General features: G+C 43.5%; 1 protein-coding gene across 1 annotated transcript in view; it reads left to right on the forward strand.

Annotated features, from left to right (window-relative positions):
* Positions 1 to 25,713, forward strand: part of LOC115083294 (dynein heavy chain 5, axonemal-like) — a 1,259,434-nt gene that overhangs the window by 354,987 nt on the left and 878,734 nt on the right. Inside the window, exons 25-27 of the mRNA XM_029587102.1 lie at positions 7,260 to 7,371; positions 7,930 to 8,058; positions 17,991 to 18,190. Coding sequence (XP_029442962.1) covers positions 7,260 to 7,371; positions 7,930 to 8,058; positions 17,991 to 18,190 — 441 coding nt within the window. The remainder of the gene's footprint in view (positions 1 to 7,259; positions 7,372 to 7,929; positions 8,059 to 17,990; positions 18,191 to 25,713) is intronic.

A 25,713-nucleotide genomic window follows, 5' to 3' on the forward strand; every position in this document is an offset into this window, starting at 1 on the left:
GGAATTTGTTGCCAGGGGATGTAGTTAGTGTAGCTGGGTTTAAAAAGGTTTGGATAAGTTCTTGGAGGAGAAATCTATTACCTGCTATTAATCAAGTTAACAATAGAAAATAGCCACTGCAATTACTAGCATCAGTAGCATATACTTAGTTTTTGGGTACTTGCCAGGTACTTGTAGCCTAGATTGGCCACTGTTGGAAACAGGATGCTGGGCTTGATGGACCCTTATTCTGACTCAGTATGGCATGTTCTTATGTTCGTATGCAAGAGAATTCACAAGCAGAGTGCAACAATTGTACTCTCAAGTACAATTTCCTCCACTCATTCGTCAAAGAGTACCATGGCATCTAGGCCACCCTCTTACCCTGGTCCAAGTTCTCTCATAACACTCATATCAACGCAGCTACCGGATCTTCTCTTTTCCAACTGGTCTATGGGAAACAACCTCTGCCTCCTCTGCTATTCCCACCTTCAACAGTGGCTCAACTCTTCGCTCAGGAATTGCATGAATCAGTCACCTAATTCAGAAAGCCGATGACAGAGTCAAGAAACTGCGGATGTCAATAGAAGACACAAGAATATAAGAACATAAGATATGCCATACTGTGTCAGACCAAGGGTCCATCAAGCCCAGCATCCTGTTACTAACAGTAGCCAATCCAAGTCACAGGTACCTGACAAGTACCAAAACATTAAATAGATTCCAAGCTACTATTCCTTATTGATTAATAGCAACTAGGAACGTATCTAACCCTTTTTTAAACCCAGTTACACTAACTACCATAACCGCATCCTACGGCAATGAATTCCAGAGCTTAGTTATGCATTGAGTAAAAAATCATTTTCTCTGATTTGTTTTAAATGAGCTACTTGCTAACTTCATGGAGTACCTTTTATTTTCTAAGATATTATATAACTAATTTACATTTACTTGTTCAAGTACTTTATAATTTTGTAGACCTCTATCATATCCCCCCTCATCTGTCTCTTCTCCAAGCTGAATAGTCCTAACCTCTTTAGCCTTCCCTCATAGGGGAGTCATTGCATGCCCGTTATCATTTTGGTCATCCTTCTCTGTACTTTTTCTAGTGCAACTATCTTTTTTGAAATGCAGCAACCAGAATTGCACACAGTATTCAAGGTCTGGTGTCACCATTGAGCAGTACAGAGGCATTATGTCATCCACCGTTATATAATTCCCAACATTCTGTTTTGCTTTTTTGAATGCCATAACACCACTGAGCTGACAATTTCAATGTATTATCCACTATGATACCTAGATCTATTTCCTGGGTGGTAACTCCTAATATGAAATCTAATATTGTATAAACTATAGCAAGGGTTAATTTTCCCTATATGCATCGCCTTGCATGTGTCTACATTACATTTCATCTGCCATTTGGACACCCAATTTTCCTGCCTCACAATGTCCCTCCTCCAGTTTATCAGAATCCACTTGGGATTTTAACTACTCTACATAATTTTGTGTCATAAATTTGATCACCTCACTCATCGTACCCCTTTCCAGATCATTTGTAAATATATTAAATTCACCGTTACAAGTACAGATCCCTGAGGCACTCCATTGGTTACTTTTTTCCACTGTGAAAACAGACCATTTATTACGACTCTCCATTTCCTGTCTTTTAACAGTTTGCAACCCACAAAAGGACATCACCTCCTCATGACTTTTTTGTTTTTTTTAGAAGCCTCTCATGAGAGTCTTTGTCAAACGCCTTCTGAAAATCCAAATACACCACATCTACCAGTTTACCTTTGTCCATGTTTATTCACCCCTTCCAAAAAAAATGTAGATTTGTGAGGCAAAACTTCACTTGGGTAAATCCATGTTGGTTGTGTCCCATTAAACCATGTCTATCTAAATGTTCTGTGATTTTAATCTTTATAACAGTTTCCATGATTTTTCCTGGCACTGAAATCAAGCTCACTAGTCTACAGTTTCCCCGGATCACCCCTGGAGCCCTTTTTCAATATCGAGGTTCATTGGCCACCTTCCAGTCTTCAGGTACAATGGATGTTTTTAATAATAGGTTACAAATTATTTGTAATAGGTCTGAAATTTCATTTATGAGTTGTTTGAGAATCCTGAGGTGTATACCATCTGGTCCAGGTGATTTACTACTCTTCAATTTGTCAATACGATCTACTACATCTTCCAGGTTCACCATGATTTGGTTCAATTTATCCTGAATCATCACCCTTGAAAACCATATGAATGTGTATCTCCCCACATCCTCTTCAGCTCCTTAGTTATAAGGATGGAGAGAAAGTGTGGCTGAGCACACCACATTTATGCCTGCAGGTTCCTTCCATGCATCTTGCTCCATACTATGTTGGACCATTCTTTGTACTGAGGGCCCATTACATGGTATAATTAAAGTTACCACCTACACTGAAGATGCATAATGTATTTTCAAGCATTGCTTCTGAAAGCACTGTTGCTTTCATGGTCTCTAGGGGCCACCCACAGCCACTGGATGTACCACTGAAAAAGATATAGTATATGAAGTTTGAAGAGGTTTTGGACTTCTGTGTAAAGGCAAGAAAAATTGAAAAACATAATTTCTTGTAAAAAACTATGGCTCAGATGAAAATTCTTAGGAGCCAGCCTCCAACATTCTGGATCTCAACCTATTGAGAGATTTCCAAGAGGTTGTGATTTCACCTCCCCAGAATGGTCTTCTTTGCTTGCTCGCGATTGCGGTTGCAGTCCTCTCGGCATCTTTGCAGTGGGCGGCCATGCTCCAACATTGTAAAGTGCCACTGATACTCCCTGTGGCAGGATGCCACTGACTTCCACTAGCCCTGCTCCTCCTAGGGCGCCCATGTGCCCAACGTTGCATTATTTAAAAGGACTGCAGTGGGAAATGGCTCAAGGTGCCTTCTGATGACATTACCCTTCAACAAATCTTGCCGCTATCAGCAGAGGCCCCGGAACACAAAGTCTCAACCTGAGTGCAATGAGGGCTGGTAAAGGCAAAGGTCCAGCTGGGCCTCTGCTTCATTTGGGACTGCCTGCCAACGATGGGGACCCCCAGGCTCCTCCCTGCAGGTTCGGTCAACCCTGCTTTGACCCAAGGGTTCATGAACATAACAGCAGTCTATTGTTCTTTGTGTAATATTTATGCTATTTTATAATTGTTTTTGTGATTGTTTTAATTTATTAAATGTACTTATTTGTTGTAGTTTTGTTATTATTGTAATCCACCTAGCACATCTTTGTTATAGGTAGAATAGAAACATTTTAAATAAATAAATAAGGTAGAATAAAATAAATCTGTACAAGCCCATCCTCCAGCCCTGTCTGTAGCCAGCTCCCAGCCTATATCTGAATCCAGCACCAGCCATGATGTTTGCAAGAAGGCCCCCAAAACCCAAGGGCTCAACTTATGGGGAGGGGGCTGGTTAGGCAGAAGACCAGCTCCGGTCTGCCCTGTAGCTCTGTGTTGCTTCTGTGGGGGTGATACTTGATTCCAGCCTGCTGAACTGTGACAGCACACATAGAAGGTTCTGCGATGCTAATCTCAAACTTTGCATTGGTTAATAGATTTGTAAAACAGCATGAAACGTTGCTGAGGCTAATCCATTAAAAACCTTAAAACCAGAGGCAGAATTTTAAATTTAACCCTCCAGTTTATATGGAGCTTCATCAACACAGAAGTTATATATTGTCTTAATGGAGTCCCCAGTTTTGTTAATATTTTTTCCTAATGTTATTACCTTCTGAATGTGCAGATTTCCCTGACTGGGGGAGGGGGTGGGGAGAGTTTCTTCTATGCGCTGTGTGTTAATTCTTAGTCAAGCTTTAAAGTATATTGTAGATAACACTAATAATCAGATTGGTATAAAAAGCAGTAGTAGCACACTGGAAGCTGATCTGGTTTTACTGGTAAATGATGGCAATTGATGAAATTGTTCTTTACAGCTCAATTTTAAAATGAGCATGTGTGTAGCAATACATTTATTTATTATTTATTTTAACAGCTTTTATATACCGTCGTTAAGTGGGGCCATCACAACGGTTTACATTTCATACACTGTGACATAATAACAAAAATTTTAATAATCAGATAATAAAATACATCAAATTATTGAAAAATAAACCTAATAAAAAAATTAAATATCAATAAGAGCATAATACAACATTAATAATGTAAAATGCACTATAAATACTAAAATCCTAATAAAAACGAATAAACAACAAATAACTACTCTAAGAGTCTCCTTTCTCGGTGGTAAAAGCCTGTGTATAAAGCCATGTTTTCAAGTCCTTCTTAAATTGCCTGAGGTCATATTGAAGTCTGAGTTTCACGGGTATGGCATTCCAAATTTTAGACCCTGCGAGTGAGATTGCTCTATCTCTAACCTGAGTTAGATGTGCTGTTTTTACTGATGGTATCGGTAATAGGCCTTTATTTGTGGATCTTAGATTCCTATGGGGTGTGTGAAGACGAATTGTTGTATTAAGCAAGTCTGCATGTTCATCGTATATTAATTTGGTGAAGTGTACTGAGTGTTTTATATTGTATTTGATATCGATTGGTAGCCAATGTAATTCTGCTAATATTGGTGTGATGTGGTCCTTTTTCTGATACCGGTTAATACCCTTGCTGCTGCATTCTGCAAAATTTGGAGTGGTCTAATAGTACAGGATGGTAAGCCAAGTAATAAAGAGTTGCAGTAATCAGTACTTGCAAAAATTAAGGACTGTAAAATAATTCTAAAATCATTTTTATTTAATAATGGTTTTAGTCATTTTGAAACCATTAATTTTCCATACCCTTCTCTTACTTTGTACATGTCGGTGCTTAAATGGCGATACAGTTAAATTTTGAATAATGCGTGCATTTGATTTAAAATATGCCTACCATGCGTAAGGATGCTCCTAATTTTAGGAGGTTACTTAAGCAAATCACGCATCTTCCATAGGACTTTGCTGGCTTTAGCACGTGTATGTTGTTATAGGTTGTGGGTCTGGCTAAGGGCTGGTGAACTCCCACAGGGGCAGTCCAGAACTTCAGGACAGATGCAGTCAGGGCTAGAGGATCTTCTGCCTATACCAGCCATCTCCCCTGCAGGTTGGGCCCTTGGGTTCTGGTGCCTAGCAGGACTTAGTCTATGGCTGAGGTAGCGGGGCAGGACTGGAGACTGTGGCAAAGCAAGGCGAGGCTGGAGTAAGAGTCAGGCATAGAACTGGAGTCTGGAACAGGGTGCAGGTAAACGTGGAACTCTGGTACAGAATGGAATACTGGAACCAGGTGCTGGTAAGGCAGGAACACTGGAACGGATTAGAAACCTGGTACAGAATAGAACAGTGGAACAGACTGAAGCACACAGAACAGGACAAGTCAAGGACAGGACTAACAATGAACACAAAAGCCAAAACTACAGGCTATGAGGCAGGCTTGAGAAGGCCACAAGGCAGAACTAGAGTAGAAGGCCAGAAAGGCTACAGAACAAGGCAAAAGCAGAAGGCCTGAGAAGAGCACAGGGCAAAGCAAAGCAAGGCTGGAAGGCCCGGAGGCCAGAGAGTAGTCCACGGCAGGACCGAGACAAGCAGGAGGCTAGGGAACTAAATGGCAAGGCACTGAGCATAACCAGATGTAGAGTTTAATAGGCTGAGCCCTGCTGAGTCATGGGATTACAGAGACTGGAGCGAGAGTAGAAGCAGCTCCATGGGGATCTCTGGTGGTTGGAAGGCTGTATAACAGGCAGGATCACAACATATGTAAGTGGATTTTAAAATATACTCGTGTGACAGAAATTCCCAGTTTTTACAATTAGTCTACCAGTTTGCCCAGTCAATCTCAAGGTCAGTCAGACGCCTCTGGCTCTTCATCCTGCATCCCTCCCCCCCCAGTTGACCTGAACCTCTCACCCTGTCATGTAAGCCGAAAAACATGAGATCTGCAGACTTGCTCCTCATCTGGAACAGCAGGAAAGTTATGTGGCCAACAGGCTGCTGCACACTGCAATCTCCGATTTTAAAATATGAAGGTAATGCATAATTGCTGGCTTCATCCCGGAATGCCCATGACCTTCCCATTTTCCACCCCCTTATTTTTTGTTCGTGCATGCACATATATACTAGGGATGTGAATCGTTTTTTGACGATTTAAAATATCGTCCGATATATTTTAAATCGTCAAAAATCGTTAGGGCCACGATACAATACCAATTCCCCCGATTTATCGTTAAAAAATCGTAAATCGAGGGAAGGGGGAGGGCAGGAAAACCGGCACACTAAAACCCCCTAAAACCCACCCCCGACCCTTTAAATTAAATCCCCCACCCTCCCGAACCCCCCCCAAATGCTTTAAATTACCTGGGGATCCAGCAGTGGTCCAGAACGGCGGCGGTCCGGAACGGCCCCCTCAATTGAATCCTTTTGTCTTCAGCCGGCGCCATTTTGCAAAATGGCCGCCGCAAAATGGCGGCGGCCATAGACAAAAACGATTCGACGCAGGAGGTCGTTCCGGACCCCCGCTGGACTTTTGGCAAGTCTTGTGGGGGTCAGGAGGCCCCCCCAAGCTGGCCAAAAGTTTATGGGAGTCCAGCGGGGTTCATTTACAAACTAGTTCAATGAGGACTTGTTGCATTAATTTTAAATTTAATTTTCTAGATCAGTTGGCAAATTCCTCAAAATTAATGAGCCAGCTTCAGTGGTCAAGCATGCCACAGCCAGCATTTTCAATGTAGACTCCAACAAATTGGTGACATCCTGGTGAATTTGCATCTGATGTAGATAAACTTTCCACAGATTTTCTGTGGAAATCACAAAACATTTCTCCACTGAACCAGAGAAAACACCCATGAAAATGAAAATGTGCCTGGATTGATTTCACTCTGGAATGTTTTACCCATCTCTTGCTGTCAGTACTCCCAAATTCATAGTAAACTGAAATCATAGATCATAAGAAACCAAATGAATTTGTTATGGCAGATCTATTATGTACTGCAGCCTTGAGTTTAAATAATTATTCTCCTTATTTAGACATCAGTTACTTGTGAAAATCTGTCTTCTGTCATACAGTGGAGTTAATGTTAAAATGAACTTTTTTTGTGGTAGACAGGAGCTCATTATAAAATGGATCAGACAAGCATACCTGAATTATATATATGTTTATGGAAATTAATCTAATAACTAAAGAAACAGAAGCTACAAATAAGTTGTGTGTTGACGAATTGTGGGTACCTTCAGGCTCATTTCACACTGTGTATTTGTTTTTTCTTCTTAAGAATTCGCAAATTGCCAAAAGCTCTAAAGGAATGGCAAGCATTTAATGACCTGAAAAAGAAGATTGATGATTTCAGTGAGAGCTGCCCCCTGCTTGAAATGATGGCAAACAAAGTTAGTTAAGCATTTTTCTTGTTTAATATTTCAAAGACTGAACTGATTTGCATTGCTCTATGCCAGTGGTTCCTAAACCTATCCTGGGGGACTCCCTGCCAGTCAGGTTTTCCAGATATCCACACACAGAATTTGCAAAAGATAGATTTGCATGCTCTACTTCTATTGCATGTAAATTTATCCCATGCATATTCATTATGGATATCCTAAACATTTGACTGGAGGGAGTCCCCCAGGACAGCTTTGGGAACTACTGCTGTATGCAAACCAAATGTTTGTGCTCTGAAGGTTGCTTTTAACATTTCAAGCTTGAAAAATCCAGGGAACCTACAGCATACTTTATATATGGTTAGATCATATTTCCCAAGGTTAATCATGACAAGTATATGGATTCAAAACATGCTTCATACTATGACACACATTTCTTGGTGATACAAAGTAATTTTACAATAAAACTTCAGATTTCAGTGAAACATCTGTATAAATTCTTCATACTGTAAATCTAAGTGTTTAATGCTTTCTTTCTCTGATCCTTCTCATTGCTATGGACTTGGATAGGCAATGATGTCAAGGCACTGGGAAAGGATCTCACAACTCACCGGTCATACTTTTGATGTTCAGTCTGAAAGCTTCTCTCTGAAGAATATAATGGAGGCCTCACTACTGAAATACAAAGAGGATATTGAGGTAAATACTTTTATGATTCTTAGCAAGCATTTATGTTTCTTAAGCCACTTTTCACCTCTGCTGCCTTTAAATCAAGGTGAGCTTAAGTCCCAAGAAAAAAAGAGTTTGATTTCTCAATTGAGCTTCAAATAGCTCCCTAGAGCAGTTGTTCCCAACCTGTGCTCTGCCAGACCATAACAGGGGGGTCTGTGGGACGTGAACTGTGAGAGCAGAGAAGAAAGCCTGGTTCATGCCGCAGATTAGGTCTGACAGGCTGCTGTGGACCCATTCCACATTGGCCAATATAGAAGAGGCCCAACGGTCCACAGCACATCCCATCTTGCCATTAACCACAAAAAAGAGGCCTGACAGGCCACTGGCACACCCCTACCTTGCTGGCAGCAGTGAAAGATGAGATTCAGCAGTCAGCCTGCCCACACCATCCTACTCGCAGCTGAGAAAGAAGTGGCCAGACAGGCTGTCATTGCACCCAGTCCCGCCAGCGGCCAAGTAAGAAGACACTTGACAGGATGCTGACACATCCCATCCCAATGGTCGAGAAAGAAGATGCTCAAGCCACTGGCACACTCCATCCCTGCGGCTAAGAAAGAAGAGACCCAATTGGCCACCGGTGCAACTCATCATATCAGCAGCCTGAGGCAGGAGGAGAATGCAAGACCCCCTTACCCGTGGACTCCAGAAAAAGATAGTGAGAGCATATTTATATATGTATGTGTATGTGTGAAAGCATGTGCTTGTGAGAGAGATAGCATGTGTGTGTCTGAGAGAGGGAATATGTGGGTCTGTGAGAGTATGTGTATTTATGAGAGAGAGACTGTATGTGAGAGAGAGGGGGAGTATGTGTGAGAATGAATATTTGTGTTATAGAATGTGTGTACATAACAGAGAGCGGAGAAAGTTTATGCGCTATGTCATACCTAACTAATCCAAGACATCTCAGGGTGACTAGAATCATAAGTTCCCAGGTATGGTGAGCAGAGGATTTTTTCATTACTATTAGTTTTAATTATTATTTTTGTGCCTGCTATTCTGAAATATTTTGTTTGTAAATAAAAAAAATTGTGAGTTTATAATCATTGGATGTTATTCTATTCATTAGCTGTTTGAAATATGTATTCTTTTTATTAGTATGTTTTTATTGTTATGATTGATGTTTTATATTTCATGATGATATTTGATGTTTTATGAGAAATGATGTTTCTGTTTTTCCATTGTTGCACTGCATACAGAGTTTGGCTTCTTGAAGTTTCCAGTTTAGTTTTTGTCTACACTTTTGTATTTCTATTTTATGGTCTCTTTATTCTGTATTTGGCAAGGGTCTATCTCTATTCTGCATGTGTGACTCAGGTGAAGAATTCTGCTAGCTTATAGTTTCTGTATAGGGATCCATAGCAACCTGACTTGTTCTCTTTCCCTAATAGGAGGTGCACTGGTGTCTTAGGGCCTAGTGTAATATTTGCAGTTGTTGCCTTTTCATAAATAGGGTTGTTACTGTATGAGTCTGGCAATTAGGGTTTTATGGCATGGCAGATTTCCTGTAGTTTATGAATATAATTTTTGCAGGATTTTGTATTATAGAATGTTCTTGGTAGTGAAGGGAGTTTATGTTGTTGTTACTGAGGTGACACCAGAATTTGATGATTATTATTATTTTTCTATGGTGCATGGTAAGGAGAAATGTACTAGTTCTGCTCTGCACCCTTTGTTAGGGGAGTTTCTGTGAACATAGGGTATTGTAGAAATTGAGGTGTAGGTTTATATTGGGATTTTGTCCTATCCTGTGTAGACCCCAGATTTCTCTCCTGTATAGAAGAATTTGTATTGTTTGATGCTCTTGAATAATTTTAGTAACAGTTTTTTTAGATGGTTGAAACTGGCCAGGGGTTTCTTTATTACTTAGGTTCTTCTGTCTAGAGATGCCACTGACAATCATGCCCAACACCTTGCGACAATAGTGCAAAATGTTTGTAGCCATACCTCTTATTTTATGAGTGGGGATGTCCTGTCTCTGCATGTATGGAATTTGGTAACAGGCAAGTGTGGAGAGAGCTATTTGACCTGCAACGAGATTGATTTAACAGGGTAGTTTCCCTGTCACAAGTGATTTTCTTTAAAAAGAATAACAATAAAAAAAATACCGAAATATGTGCCCCAAACTTCTCTCCACCTCTCCCTTTTAGTGATGTGGGCCTGTCTCAAACATCCCCCTTCCCCACCAGTCTCTCTCTTTCTCTCTCTCTCTCTGTTCCATAGTCCATTCCAAACAGTCCTCCTCTCTTCCTCCACCAGTCCATCCCTCCCAGTCTCTCTCTCTTCTCTCCAGCAGACCATCTCCACCATTTTCTCTCCACCAATCCATCCTCACCAAACTCTCTCTCTCCACCAATCCATCCCCACCAGTTATTCTCTCACTCTACCAGTCCTTCCCTGCCAGTCTCTCTCTCTCTCCACCAGCCCATACCCACCATTCTCTCTCTCTACCAATCCATCCCCAACTGTCCCCCTCTCTCTACCAGTTCATCCTCGCTAATCTTTCTTTCCCTTCACTATTCTCACTCTCCCCTCCACCAGTCCATCCTCATCAGCTTTTCTCCCTCCACTATTTCATGCCCATCAGCCTCTCTTTCTCTACCATTTCATTCTGGCCAGTCTCTTTCTCTATTCCTTCTCCACCAGTCCATCCCCACCAGTTTGTCTTGCTCTTCCACCACCAGTCTATTCTTGCCTGTCTCTCTCTCTCTCTCTCACCCCACCCTCTCACTCCATGAGTCCATTTCCCCCATTCATTTCAGATCCAGACAGATCCAGCTGTATGGCTGCCTACAGTTACACTACATAAATTAATAAAGATAATTGCATTCTTGCACCTTTACTGCTTTACTTTGCAATTAATATCAGCAAACATTATTTAATGTTTTATTTATTATGAATTAGTCTGAACTGTATATAATTATTTCATTGTTATTACATTAATAACTTTTATATATATGGCATATAACTGCATGTAAAAATTAAAGAAAAGCATGTGGGGTCTGCAGAAATTTGGGGGGTTGAAAAGAGGTCTATTCTCTCAAAAAGGTTGGGAACCCCCCTGCCCTAGAGGCAACCATAGAATGGCTCAATCCAGTACCCCTTGAAGGAAGACCCTTATCGGATTGAAATAATAGTGTTGTATTCGTGGATCCTTGGGTCAAGGTAGGGTTGTCGCAACCTGCAGGGAGGAGTCCTGCATTCCCTACCATCAGCAGGCAGGCCTTGACAAAGCAGAAGCCTAGCAGGAGCTCCGCTTTTATCAGCCCACATTCTCCTTGGGTTAAGCCTTTGGGTGCTGGGGCCAACAGGTCTTAGGTGGAGGCCTCAGCTGGAGGCTGAGAGATTTGTCATAGGGCAACTGGGTTTGACAATATGGAGGACAGGCATATCCGGTGGCAGGCAGTGGTCAGTGGCAGTTGGCGGTCAAGCATATCCAGAGGCAGGCAGTGGTCAGTGACATGCAGTGGTCAAGCATATCCAGGGGCAGGTAGTGGTCAGTGACAGGAAGATGTTAAGTGTGTCCAAGATCAGGCCAAGGTCAAACCAGATATACATCCAAAGGGAATGAAGTAATGGGTAGATAGGGCAGAAAAATCCAGAGAAGAACAGTCAGGTGACGAGGGAGACACTGAAGAACTTAAGTTCCGAAGACAAAGACACTGAAGACAAGGTACTAGAATGAAGACAAGATGCTGTAGCAACCCTCATTACGTCTGAGCAGGTGCTGGAGAAGTATAAGCAAGGGACTTTTATAGCCTTTGCAATTGATACCATCAGGAGGCAACTCCAGGCTTTTCCTGCCATGGGACCTTTAAATAGGGCAACAATGGATGCATGCATACCCTAGGGAGAGCAGGGCAGCTGTAATCGACAGTGTCCTGCCACATGGCATCTCGCTGAATCAGAGCATAATAGCCTGCTGCAAGAAGACTGGGGGAACCACAGTGCATCGAGAGCCAACGGGGAAGGCCTGGCCATGAGGGTAATTGCAACGGTTTGCTGGAGCAGTCCATGGAATACCAAATGCAACAATACTCCCTTCTTAGCCCCCTCCCTAAGGGTCTGGGTTTCTTGGGGTACTGATGATGGAAGTCTCTCAATAGGTTGTGATGCAAAATGTTGGAGACTGGCTCTCATGTATTTTCTTCTGGGCCATAGTTCTTCCATGCAATTAAGTATTTGATTTTTTTTCATCTCCTGAGGGAGTCTACAATCTCTTCACTTTGTATACATCTCCATCAGTAGCTACTTCCTCTGGTTTGGATGGCACCCTAGAGGGCCATGAGAGTTCTAGTGGCTTGAGTAGTGACACATGAAAAACATTGTGGATCTTTAACATTGGTGGTAACTTGAGTTGGTATGTGATGGGCCCCAATTGTCAGAGTACAGAGAAAGGTCCGACATAACATGGAACTAAGCACATAGAGGGAAGCGGTAGCATAGATACCGAGTACTCAGCCATACCTTCTCTCTAATCTTGAAACAGAGAGCTGGTCTTCTATGGGCATCTGCCATTTTGTTGGATCTTTCATCAGCTCTCTCAATCAGGTGATTGATCCAATCACATACTTCATGCAATTGCTGGGAGGAAAATTGAGCTGCTGGTGAAGGCACTGTTACTGACAGAGACAGAGGAGGTAAAGTTGCTCTCATAGACTAATTGGAAAGGAGAAGATCTGGTGGCTGCATTGGCATGGGTGTTATGAGAGGATTCAGCCCATGGCAAGAGAGTGACCCAGTTGTCCTGGCATTCATTGATGTATGAGTGGAGAAAGATCTTGAGAGTACGATTGGTGCATTCTGCTTGTCCGTTCATTTGCGAGTGATAAGCAGTAGTGTAGTCTAGCATGATGCCAAACTTTTTCCAGAGAGAGCACCAGTATCAGGCTGTGAATTGTACTCCTCTGTCTGATAATATGCATTTTGGTAAGCCATACAGACAAAATATATGGAGAGTAAAGAATGTTGGGAATTATTAGAAAGGGAATGGTGAATAAAAACGGAAAATGTCATAATGCCTCTGTATCGCTCCATGGTGAGACCACACCTTGAATACTGTGTACAGTTCTGGTCGCCGCATCTCAAAAAAGATATAATTGCGACGGAGAAGGTACAGAGAAGGGCTACCAAAATAAGGGGAATGGAACAGCTCCCCTATGAGGAAAGACCAAAGAGATTAGGATTTTTCAGCTTGGAGAAGAGATGGCTGAGGGGGGGATATGATAGAGGTGTTTAAAATCATGAGAGGTCTAGAACAGGTAGATGTGAATCAGTTATTTACTCTTTCGGATATTAGAAAGACTAGGGGGCACTCCATGAAGTTAGCATGTGGCACATTTAAAACTAATCGGAGAAAGTTATTTTTTACTCAACGCACAATTAAGCTCTGGAATTTGTTGCCAGAGGATGTGGTTAGTGCAGTTAGTATAGCTGTGTTTAAAAAAGGATTGGATAAGTTCTTGGAGGAGAAGTCCATTACCTGCTATTAATTAAGTTGACTTAGAAAATAGCCTCTGCTATTACTAGCAACGGTAACATGGAATAGACTTAGTTTTTGGGTACTTGCCAGGTTCTTATGGCCTGGATTGGCCACTGTTGGAAACAGGATGCTGGACTTTATGGACCCTTGGTCTGACCCTGTATGGCATGTTCTTATGTTCTTATACACCAATTATGATGCTGATGGGAGAATTGGTAGTGGGACAAAGTGAGCCATCTTAGAAACATGGTCTATGACCACTCAAATCACGGTGGTGCCATTGGAGACAGGGAGGTTTATTATGAAGACTATGAACAGGTGGGTCCAGGGTTTCTTGGTTGCTGGCAATGGCTGTAACAGCCCCCAGAGTTGACCATGCAGTATTTTTTGCTCTGCAAGTAGGGCGCGAGTCAACGTAGGCCTTGATGTCTTACTTCAACTGGGCCACCAGTAGTGTCAATGAAGTAATTCAAAGGTTTGTGCATACCTAGGGTGACCTGCAACATGGGAGTTATGAGCCCATTTCAGCACTTTCTCATGTAGTCTGGAAGGTTCAACCATCTTCCCTGGAGGGACGGTTACCGTGGTAGCCAAGTGTATCTTAGCTGGATTGATGATGTGTCTGGGAGGTTCTGGGACATCCTCAGTCTCAAAAGAGCAAGAGGGTTCATCTGCCCATTGATTCTTGAGTGCTGAACTATATTGCAGTTCAAAGTGAAAGTAAGCAAAGAACAAAGACCAGCAGGCCTGCCTTGCATTTAGCTGCTGAGCTTGATGTAGATGTTCGAGGTTTTTGTGATTCGTGTATATTGTAACATGTTGTTGGGCTCCTTCGAGTAAGTGGCACCATTCCTCTAGAGTTAATTTGACAGTCATAGGAGAGAACTTGTTCGAGAAGAATGAACATGGACGGAGAACTCATTCAGGAGTGTGTTGGCTTAGGACCCATACCTAGGGTAGAAGCATCAACTTCTAAGACAAAGTGCCACATATGATCTGGATGATATAGGCAGGGCTTGGCTGCAAAGGCATTCTTCAAGTCCTGAAATGCCTCGAATGCTTCAAGTAGCCAATCTTTGGTGTTGGTGCCCTTCTGCTTAAGGGCATTAAGATATAGTTTGGGATACACTGATGATAATAATTAGCAAATCCCAAGAATAATTGTAGAGCTTGAATTCCCACTGAACAAGGCCATCCCTGATGGACTTTACTTTGGCAGGATCCATGCGGAATCCGTCATGAGAGACGATGTATCCCTCTTGTTCAAAGACACATTTTTCCAACTTAGTGTATAGATTCACTTGCAGGCACTGTAGGACAGTGCAGACATCTTGGTGGTAGGCACTCAGCATTGATGAAAAGATTAGTTTGTGATCCAAACTACACAATACAGGTATAGAGTAGTTCTCGAAAAATCTTGTTGACCATTTTCTGGAATACTGGTGAAGCACTGCAAAGCCCAAAGGGCATAACTAGATACTCATAGTGTCCATCGCGAGTGTTAAATGCAGTTTTCCACTCAGCTTTGATATGAATAAGATTGTATGCATCTCTGAAGTCCAGCTTTGTGAACATTTTACAGGGTCATTCATCAAATTGCATTAAGGCCTTAATGCCCATGGTAACACTATAATGCATGTGTTATTTATCACAGCATGCACTGCGTATGCAAATTTGCAAAATGTATTCAAGTGGGAGGATTTTGGGAGGAGTAAATGAAAATGAGATGTTGTAATGCTGTGTGCAATAGCACAATGTATGCCTTATATGTGCTATTATGGGCAATAAAGCTGGAAATAACTACACCTTTTTTCCTAGTGTTATGACCTGTGATAGCTTTGTGCTTTGCCTACAACAGTATTTTTTGCAAATTTTATTTTGGGCAAGATAGTGAGGGGGGAGAGGGAGAGGTAGAGTGAGAGCCTCTGGGGTGGCACACATAGTAGTCATCTATTTATGCCACTATAGGAGGGTCATCTAAGTAAATCGATGTAAGGTTTTGGTTGTGGTCTAGGATTTTGGGGCCAGTTTTACATACACAGGCAGATGTGCGAACAGCACAGTGCTCATCAGTGAAAATTGAATGTGATTTGGAATGAGGAAAGGTACAGAAAAATGAGATTTCTACAATGTTCTCTCAACCTAGCTTGATAGTACCCAGGTAGAGCGTGCATCAAGCTAAGGTGAGAGTACATTGTAGAAATCTCATTTTTGTGGACTTTTCATTCATTCTAAATCACATCATATCTTCACTGATGAGTACTGTGCTGTTCGTATGTGTGCTGTGCATGTAAAACTGGCCTCAAAATCCTAGACCACCACCAAACCTGCCTGAGTGAGCCATCATTCTTTGCAATGAAGCACAGCCAGGGAAGATGAAGTACGGATAAAACCACATTCCAAGTTTTCTTAGATATAATCAGACATGGCTTGAGTCTCAGGAAGTGACAGGGGAAACGCATCCACGTGGGGGCTTGGCCTCTGGGAGGAGTTCAATTCTGCAGTCATATGTGTGGTGAGGTGGTAGGACCTTGGCCTCTTTCTTTGTAAAGACATCTTTATATTCTGCCGCCTGCAGAGGGTGCCCCAAGAGAGTTGTAGCCATGGTTATAGGTCGAGGAGGTTCCATATGCATCAGGCATAAATTTATTCACTCACAGCCGCAGCAGGTGAGTTGAAGGTTAGCCTAGTCAAATTGTGGACATGCTACAATGCTGTTGGAGCCACAGTAATCACAAGATAATGGGGTGAATGATCCGGGAGATCATATGCAGGATGAGTCTTTCCAGATAGATGAGGCTGATATGTAATCTCATTGGCACCGTGGCCAGGATAACTTGTTCTGGAAGGGGTTCTCTGTATCCAGAAGAGATTATCAAGCATGAGGCCCTCTGGACCTTGGGAATAAGGAATCAGTCGATACGTTCCTTCAGGATAAAGTTCCTTCTTGAGCCTGAATACACAAAAGCTTGTGTGGCAAAGCAGGTAGAACCCAACTCCAGGATCATGGGAAGTGGTAATCAGGGAACTGGAACAGTAATGCATAGGGTCATCTCCCCACAGCACCCTAGGCATTGAGGTTTCCCGATCTCAATGGGTATTAAGCTAACAGATGGCCTTGTCGGTAGCTGTTTGGCCTCTTCTCTGAGGCCAAACAGCTACCGCCCAATTTCATATGTTCTTCGGGAAGAGTAGAGGTCAAGGGAGCAGAAGCCAGAGGCGAAAGTGGGTGTTTGAAGTTGCAGATGGGATGTTCCTTTCAGATGGGTGGATCTCTTGTGCCCTCTGCTGGAGTCAGTGGTCAATATTCCCAGTTAACGCAATGAATTCTTATGAGGAGGTGGAAAGATCCCGAGCAGAAAGCTAATCCTTTATTTTTGAGGAGATGCCCTCTATGAAGTTTGCAGTAAGACTGTCCTCTTGCCAGTTGAGTTCTGTGGCCAGCATTTGAAATTCTATGGTGTAATCTGCCAGGGTTCTGGAGCCTTGCTTGAGGTGAAGTAACTCAAAAGCCATGGTAGCCATATGACCAGGCTTCCCAAAGACGGTGTGATGAATTGTTACAGGTTGTGCAAAAGGGGGTCCCCATTCTCCCAGAGAGGAGAGACCCGCACTAGAGCTGTTCTGTCCAATAGGGAAAGGATATATTTTGAGTGGGGATCAGAGCTGTGATCCCTGCAAACCTCCTCTGATCCCTGCTAAACCTCCTCTCTTTGTCACAATTTTTTTTTTTTTGGTTTGCCACCACTTTATATGTGAGGCGGGAGCCTCAGGACTCATGTTAGGGTCCTGGGCCTCCCGCCTCACATTTACCTTTTTTTCAAGAGGTGTTATTATTTTATCACGGCTGATCACCTTCTTGGTCAGCCATGATAAAATATTTTCATAGGATTGCCTATGCATGACCTTCTTTGCATGTATTTCCATGATTCATGCTTGCAAATCACATGCAAAGAAAACCATTGCAATAGGGGAGGGAACCTGGGTGGGGATATGGAAAATATTATGTAAGTTGCTATTATTGCATGGTAGAGCACTACCGTGACTTGATGCATCTCCCAGTGTTTGTAAAGTGACTTGCCCAAGGTCACAACGAACAGCAATAGGATTTGAATCGTGGTTTTCCTGGTTCATAGCCTACTCATCTAACCACTAGTCTGCTCCTCCATTCAAAAGAAATAGTTGTTCTTTTTCATCAGTAGACTTTTGAGAGTGTGGCAGGAAACACTGAAGGACATCAAGGTTTTACATATTCATTTTTATAACAGAAGAGAAATAAAATATTAAGCACATACTGACTTAATCAGGTAATATATTTTGATTAGTGCAATTTGTTGCAATTGCCTTTGACTTTATTGAGTTAATTAGCTCAAGCGATTTTCTTAAAAATACAGAATAATTTATTTTTTTTTTTAATTAGGATATCTGCATCAGCGCTGTCAAGGAACAGGATATTGAAGCAAAGCTGAAAAGTGTCATTAATGAGTGGAGCTCTCATAGCTTCACATTTGCCCAGTTCAAAACAAGAGGAGAGCTGCTTTTGAAGGGAGCAGACACATCAGAGAAAATAGCTTTGATGGAAGACAGTTTGATGATTTTAGGTTCTTTAATGAGCAACAGGTAAATAAAAAAAGTTTTGGATTCATCAGGATCACTTTTGATATAGCAACTGAGCTTTTACAAAGAGCAATTCATTTAGTGGGGTTGGACAGTTTTAGCAAATACTGTACAAAAGCCATTTTGGAATGCCTGCCTTTACTTTTCTATAGCCAAAATTATTTTGGGGGGGTAATTTTCAACAGCAGATGCATGCAATAAACCCGGTTTTATGTGTTTGTGACTCTCTGAAAATAACCCTGGTGTGTACCCATGAACATAGTTTTGATGCACTTTTATGTGCGTACTAAAAAGGAATTTGGGGGGTGAAGGGGAGGGGCAGAGTTAGAGCAGCATCGGGATTTACGTGCATGCTTCTGCTTTTTGAAAGTATGTGTCTAAAGCCACATGCACAATGCTACACTTGCTCTCGATCCGGTGCGGGTATGCTGCATGGGGTTCCATGCACAGCCACAAATTTTCCAAGCTGATTTATGTGCATAAATCAACTTTGAAAAATTTGGCTAAAGTCTGCAGGGTAAAATTTCCTGCAGACTTTAGCTTATGAGGGCTCTCTGAAAATTACCCTTCCATCTTTTTTTTACAGTTCCAAAGGCAAAGTCTTGAACCCTTATAAGGATTATTTTGTAATAACACAGATAAGTTAGCCAGCATATAATGCACATAAGTTACATCAATTTTCAAAGAAGACTTGTAAGCAGAAGTCTGCTGTGAAAATTATCCCAGCAAAATTACATACACACAGATCCACCTGCTATTTGGTGTGCATAGTATTGCCAAGAATATTTATATGCACACTTTTTAAATCAAAAAGCATGTGCATAAGTCCTAATCCTCCCCAGACTGCAGCCTCTGGAATGCCTCTCCCCTATGTGCAGAAAAGTGTTTTTGTGCATAATTTTATTCACATAGGGGTGGATTTTAAAAAGCATTTACATGCGTAAATCTGGGTTTTACGCATGTAAATGCACTTTACTCGAGTAAGTGGGCTTTTGAAAATTGCTACAATATATGCCATTGAATCGTCCATAGGATTTATTCGCATAAGTGCACTTTACGTGAGTAAATGGCTTTTGAAAATTGCTACAATAGTAGTTACATTTATGTGCGTAACTCCTTTGAAAATTACCACCCATATTGGTTGCACAACTGGTCACCTGCAGGTCCTTTTGAAAACTACTTTTGCAATGACCTACCTGTACCTGTCTGCCTCTCTCCACAAAGAGCATGGAACCGTGCAGCTGATGGGCACAGGCAGCAGGGAACAGAGTGGAGAAGGTTGCCTGTACATTCCTGCTCCACACACAGTCCCTGTGACACTCTCCTTTTAACTGCCCCTTTTCTGGTTCTGATATTTTGCTCCTTAACCTCCTGCTCCCATCCTGATACTATTTTGGCCCCCTACAACCTTTCCTGGTCCTGTTGCTTCTCGTCTTCCCCCTCACCTTTTTCTTCCATCCCAGTCCCAATGCTTCTCTGTCTCCGTCTTGTTTACAATGCTGATGTGTGCATTAGGTCTCAACATTTGCCCACCCCTACCTTCCCATCCCAGAAATGTGCTGCCTCTCCCCCTCTGTACCCCTTAAACTATTTGCATTATTTTTAGTAAGAGCCAGATCTTTTAGGAGATTTAGATTTTAATAAATTTGTATTACATTCCCTCCAAAGTTTGGGGTGAGTTACAGTTAAAACATATATGATAAATGTATAATCAAAAGAAACACTATACAAGGAGAGTTAATTAAGTTCCCAAAGTGATAGTACTTGGCAAAAGATACTTCAATTTTTGGTTATTTTAGAATTTCTGAAACAGCTAGACTTCTGTTATCAGAAAGAATGAATTTGCTTTTACAAGCAGTATATCACATTTAATACAAATAATACATTTGCCACTATGCTCACACTTATAGGTGGGTTCTTGCTAGACTTCTATGGAAAACATGGTTTCACAGATTGGATAACACTGGATGTTCTTTACAGCAGAGTCCTACTGGGTCCTTTCTCTAAAATTGATCTCTGGGAAAAACTTCATCAAATTTCTATAGAGTCCTTTCATTGGAAGCAATCCCAGGCTAGTCTTGGAGTGACCGCCTACAGGATCTTCTCTCTAGGAATGATCCCTGTGCAAAGCCCTGTGCAAAGCCCTGTGCAAAGCCCTGTGCAAAGCCCTGTATGATTTTCACATCTGTTCAGTTCACCTTGGATCCAACTATCAGGGCTTTTTCAAAAGTTTTTGATATAGCCTATGTTTATACATTAACAAATGTTGCTGCTAGCATGTTTGACTGTTTAATACCACCACCATATGTAAGTCTGACTATGAGGACACTGATTTTACTGGATTGATATGTGCAATTGTGGTGCATTAATCGTGTATGTAGTGACAGTCTTGAAGAGTAAGACATTGGCAGCAGCATCTTTTATCTTATAATTGTGGGGCTAACTTTATAACAGCACACATAAATTAGATGGCAAAATCACACGAGTTACTTCAGTTTTCAAAACCAAGGTAGAAATGCCTTTGAAAATTACCTTCTGTGGGTGCTGTTGCGGGGTTAGCTGTGGACCCTTGGGCCGGTCTTGCAGAGTGAGGTGGAAGAGTAAGGTACTCTGCGGAGAGAAAGAAGACCAGTGGGCGGTGTCAGGTTACACGGAGATCCGGAGTCTTCACCCTGGAAGCCTGCGGATCCCCCGAGAGGAGCTCGTGAGGTCCCAGACCGCTGGGACTTAGGAGATCAAGCGTGGAGAAGAGAAACAGTCCGAAGTCGAGGCAGGCGGCGAAAGAAGAAACCAGGAGCAAGCTGGAGTAGAAACCAGGAAGTCCAATCGAAGAGAGCAGGAACGAAGGTGCGGAAGGCAGGAGTAGTGGGAGCAAGAGTAAGGTTACAGGGAGCGGAAGCAGGACCGGAAGCCAGGAGCTGGATCAGGAGCAAGACGACTGAAACAGAACCAGGAGTCCGAGGATCAGGAACTGGAACAGGAACGTAGCAGCAACTAGAATTGCAAGGCACAGGAAGGATGCAGACACCGGCTTTTATCCTAGCCGGCGTCTGACATCATCAAAAGGGGCGGGCCACGGTCCGGCGGGAAAAGCCCTTTAAATTGGGCTTCCCCGCACACACGCGTGCCTAGAGGGGTAGGAGCTGGCTGGAGAGGTTCGGCGGCGTCTCCCTCGTGGAGACGCTGCCGTGAGAAGGCCCGATCCGGGCCTGCTGACCACACGTCCCACTGCTGGGCCTCCGGAGAGCCCAAACAGACCTGACTCCCCCGCGGATGCCGCCGGGCGGTGGAAGGTAAGGACCCGGTCGCAAGGCTTGCGACCGGGACCGCAACAGGTGCTTTATAATAAATATTTGTATATATTGTTTTAACAGATAAAATGCCATTCTAATGCATACATTGATACTGACCAGACATATTGGCAATGGGAATAGCAGCCAAATAAACAATTGGAGTGACTGAATGTTGATGATCCCTCTGACACTTATGCCTCAAAACTCCTTTCCTTAACATCATTTGATCTCCAACTCTACTGGCCCTACTCACAAGCATGGCCACTAGGGATGTGAATCGTTTTTTGATGATTTAAAATATCGTCCGATATATTTAAATCGTCAAAAATCGTTAGAGCCGCGATACAATAACAATTCCCCCGATTTATCGTCAAAAAATCGTATATCGGGGGAAGGGGGAGGGGAAGGGGGAGGGCAGGAAAACTGGCACACTAAAACAACCCTAAAACCCACCCGACCCTTTAAAATAAATCCCCCACCCGAACCCCCCCAAAATGCCTTAAATTACTTGGGGTCCAGAGGAAGGGTCCCGGTGTGATCTTTTACTCTCGGACCTCCGTGCGTTGTAGAAATGGCGCCAGCGCTACCTTTGACTTGTCATATGACAGGTCAAAGGTAGCGCTGGCGCCATTTTGTTTTTTTGTCCCCCGACGTCAGGAGCGTAGGAGATCGCTCCCGGACCCCCGCTGGACCCCCAGGGACTTTTGGCCAGCTTGGGGGGGCCTCCTGACCCCCACAAGACTTGCCAAAAGTCCAGCGGGGGTCCGGGAGCGATCTCCTACCGCGAATCGTTTTTCCGTACGGAAAAACGATTCGACTGCAGGAGGTAGTTCCGGACCCCCGCTGGACTCCCAGGGACTTTTGGCCAGCTTGGGGGGGCCTCCTGACCCCCACAAGACTTGCCAAAAGTCCAGCGGGGGTCCGGAACGACCTCCTGCAGTCGAATCGTGTTGCCGTACGGCCGGCGCCATTAGTGTGCCGGTTTTCCCGCCCTCCCCCTTCCCCTCCCCCCCACTGGACCCCAGGTAATTTAAGGCATTTTGGGGGGGTTCGGGAGGGTGGGGGATTTATTTTAAAGGGTTGGGGTGGGTTTTAGGGATGTTTTAATGTGCCGGTTTTCGATTTATACGATTTACACGATATTTAAAAAACCCAAACTGCGACGATCCGATTCCCTCCCCCTCCCAGCCGAAATCGATCGTTAAGACGATCGATCACACGATTCACATCTCTAATGGCCACTGCCTTGACCTAGTCCTTTCTTCCAACTGCTGTTTCAGACTTCAGTTCTTGCTCTCTCAGACCATCAGCCTTGTTCAATCACCACCCACACCTTCAGGAATCTCCATGCTATCAACCTTTGTATTCTCTCCACTACTGTTTTATTTCTTCTTTCCTCCACTACATTGTCTGATGAAGCAGTTTCTTCTTATACTATACTCTCCTCTGCTTTAGATATTCTTGCCCCTCCCCTTATCCGTCCTGTAAGGCACACTGAACTTCAGCCTTGACTCACTTCTAGAATTGCTTCCATTCCTGTGCCCACTCTGAACCACATCTTTGGTTAAAATCCCATGCTCATGCCAACTTCATACATTTCAGTTTCATGCTGACCTCCTTCCAGTCTGTTATTGCACTTGCCAAGCAAGACCACTATGTCCATCTGACAAAATCTCTTGCATCCAATCGGCACTGTCTCTTTGCTATACTCAATTCCCTCCTCATACCGCCTCCCTCCTCTCCTTCACTCTCTGCCCAGACTATGGGGCTGATGTAATAAAGTGTGCTGAAGCTGCCTTGTGCTTATGCATACATACACATATATTTGTATGTGTGTTTTCTCACACAGAGCCCTATACGGGTAATAAGGATTTCGTACACGAGAAAAAAGCATGTACAAATGTGTTTACTGACCTGCGGGTTTTCCTAGGTGAGTGCATGGTAATGGCATGTAAAGAAGGTGATAATTCATGGGCAATGCAGGGAGTCACACTAGCAGGGAGATTGGGTTAGTGCAGGACTTTTAATACGGATTTTTAGCGCTTGAGTCAGGGCAAGAGTTAAGTGTAAGCGCTGGTGTGGAGACCTTTTTTTTTGTATGCTTTTGCGGGTCAGCCAAGCGATGGACGGAACTGGTAGAGAGAAGGCAGATTCTCAATGAGGCACAATCGCCGATCTGCATTTCACGCGCTCGATCATGAAGGGGTTAGATATTGCTCTACACACCTTCACATCAACTTCCGGACCACTAATTTATTCATCTTTTCGAAAAAGAAAGGCTTTCGCCCTGAGAATCAATGACGGGTGTTCACAAGCTGATAGGTGTCTGTGCAGTTTTCTAAGCGGATGTCTGTGCAATTCACTACATAGGGCCATGAGCGTGTATTTCTGTGCGCATTATGGTGCATTTGTTTAGTGTGCGGGATTGTATGCACAAATCTAATTAGCATGTGTGGTCATTATTACATCCTGCACTGCTGCTGGTTTTTGCCATGTGCGCCAAAAAATCCATGCAGAAAAATCAGCACAGATTTCAGCGTGGGTCTTATTATATCAGTCTATATGACTGACTACTTCCATGACAACATTCCCAAAATTAGTCCTGAGTTCCTAACCAGAACACCTCTACGTCTGTCTCCCCACTTCATTCCTCTACCCTTCCTCTGTCCTCTGTCACTCTCTCCTCCTTTTCTGAAGTCACAGTGGAGGAAACTGTCTATATTTTTCCTCCAAACTCAGCTCCTCAGCTGTTTCCATTGCAGTCATTCTTGCCATCTGTTACATCTTCAATCACTTTCCACTGTTACTTTAGCTGCTGCCTTCAAACATGCTGCAATCACACCTTCCTCAAAAGATTCTCACTGGACCCTACTTGCCCTGCCAACTATCATACCAGCTCCCCCATCCCTTTTGCTTCCATATTACTTGAATGTGCTGTTCACTGCCTCTCTCTTTTTTATCTCAACCATTCTTGATCCACAACAGTCTGGTTCTCACTCTCTGCATTCCACAGAAACATCCCTTGCCAAACTTTCTAATGATCTGTTTATGGCTGAAACCAAAGCCTTTACTCAATTCTTATCCTCCTTGACCTATCTGCTGCTTTGACACTGCTGATTAGAGATGTGAATCGGAACCAGAATCGGTTTGGATTCCGGTTCCGATTCACATGTGGGTTTTTTTTCATTGGGCCTGATCGCGGTTTTGTTTATCGGCTGCGCCCGAGCCAATAAACAAAAAACCCACCCGACCCTTTAAAACTAATACCTTAGCTTCCCCCACCCTACCAACCCCACCAAAAACTTTTTACAGGTACCTGGTGGTCCAGTGGGGGTCCCTGGAGCGATCTCCTGCTCCCGGGCTGTTGGCTGCCACTAATCAAAATGGCGCCAATGGCCCTTTGCCCTTACCATGTGACAGGGTATCCGTGCCATTGGCCGGACCCTGTCACATGGTAGGAGCACTGGATGGCCGGCGCCATCTTGTGTTCCTACCATGTGACAGGGGCTGACCAATGGCACTGGTAGCCCCTGTGACATAGTAAGGGCAAAGGCTGTCGGCGCCATTTTGATACTGGCAGCTGATGGCCCGAGTGCAGGAGATCACTCCCGGACCCCCGCTGGACCACCAGGAGCTTTTGGCAAGTCTTGGGGGACCCTCCTGACCCCCACAAGACTTGCCAAAAGTCCAGCGGGGGTCCAGGAGCGACCTCCTGCACTCGGACCGTCGGCTACCAGTATTCAAAATGGCGCCGATAGCCTTTGCCCTTACTATGTCACAGGGGCTACCGGTGCCATTGGTCAGCCCCTGTCACATGGTAGAAGCACAAGATGGTGCTGGCCATCCAGTGCTCTTACCGTGTGACAGGGTCCGGCCAATGGCACGGATATCCTGTCATATGGTAAGGGCAAAGGGCCATTGGCGCCATTTTGATTAGTGGCAGCTGACGGCCCGGGAGTGGGAGATCGCTCCAGGGACCCCCACTGGACCACCAGGTACCTGTAAAAAGTTTTTTGGGGGTCGGGAGGGTGGGGGAAGCTAAGGCATTAGTTTTAAACGGTCGGGGTGGGTTTAGGGGTTATTTTTGTGTGCCGTTTTTCCCGCCCTCCCCCAAAATGATATGAGAACCTCCATGATCAATATCATGGGGTTTTCCTATTGTTTTGGGGGAGCCCCCGATTTCTGATGATTTTGAAAATATCATCCGATATTTTCAATTGTCCGAAGCCCAAT

The sequence above is a fragment of the Rhinatrema bivittatum genome, chromosome 2 (assembly GCF_901001135.1).
Source record: "Rhinatrema bivittatum chromosome 2, aRhiBiv1.1, whole genome shotgun sequence".
Classification (NCBI taxonomy): Eukaryota; Metazoa; Chordata; class Amphibia; order Gymnophiona; family Rhinatrematidae; genus Rhinatrema; species Rhinatrema bivittatum.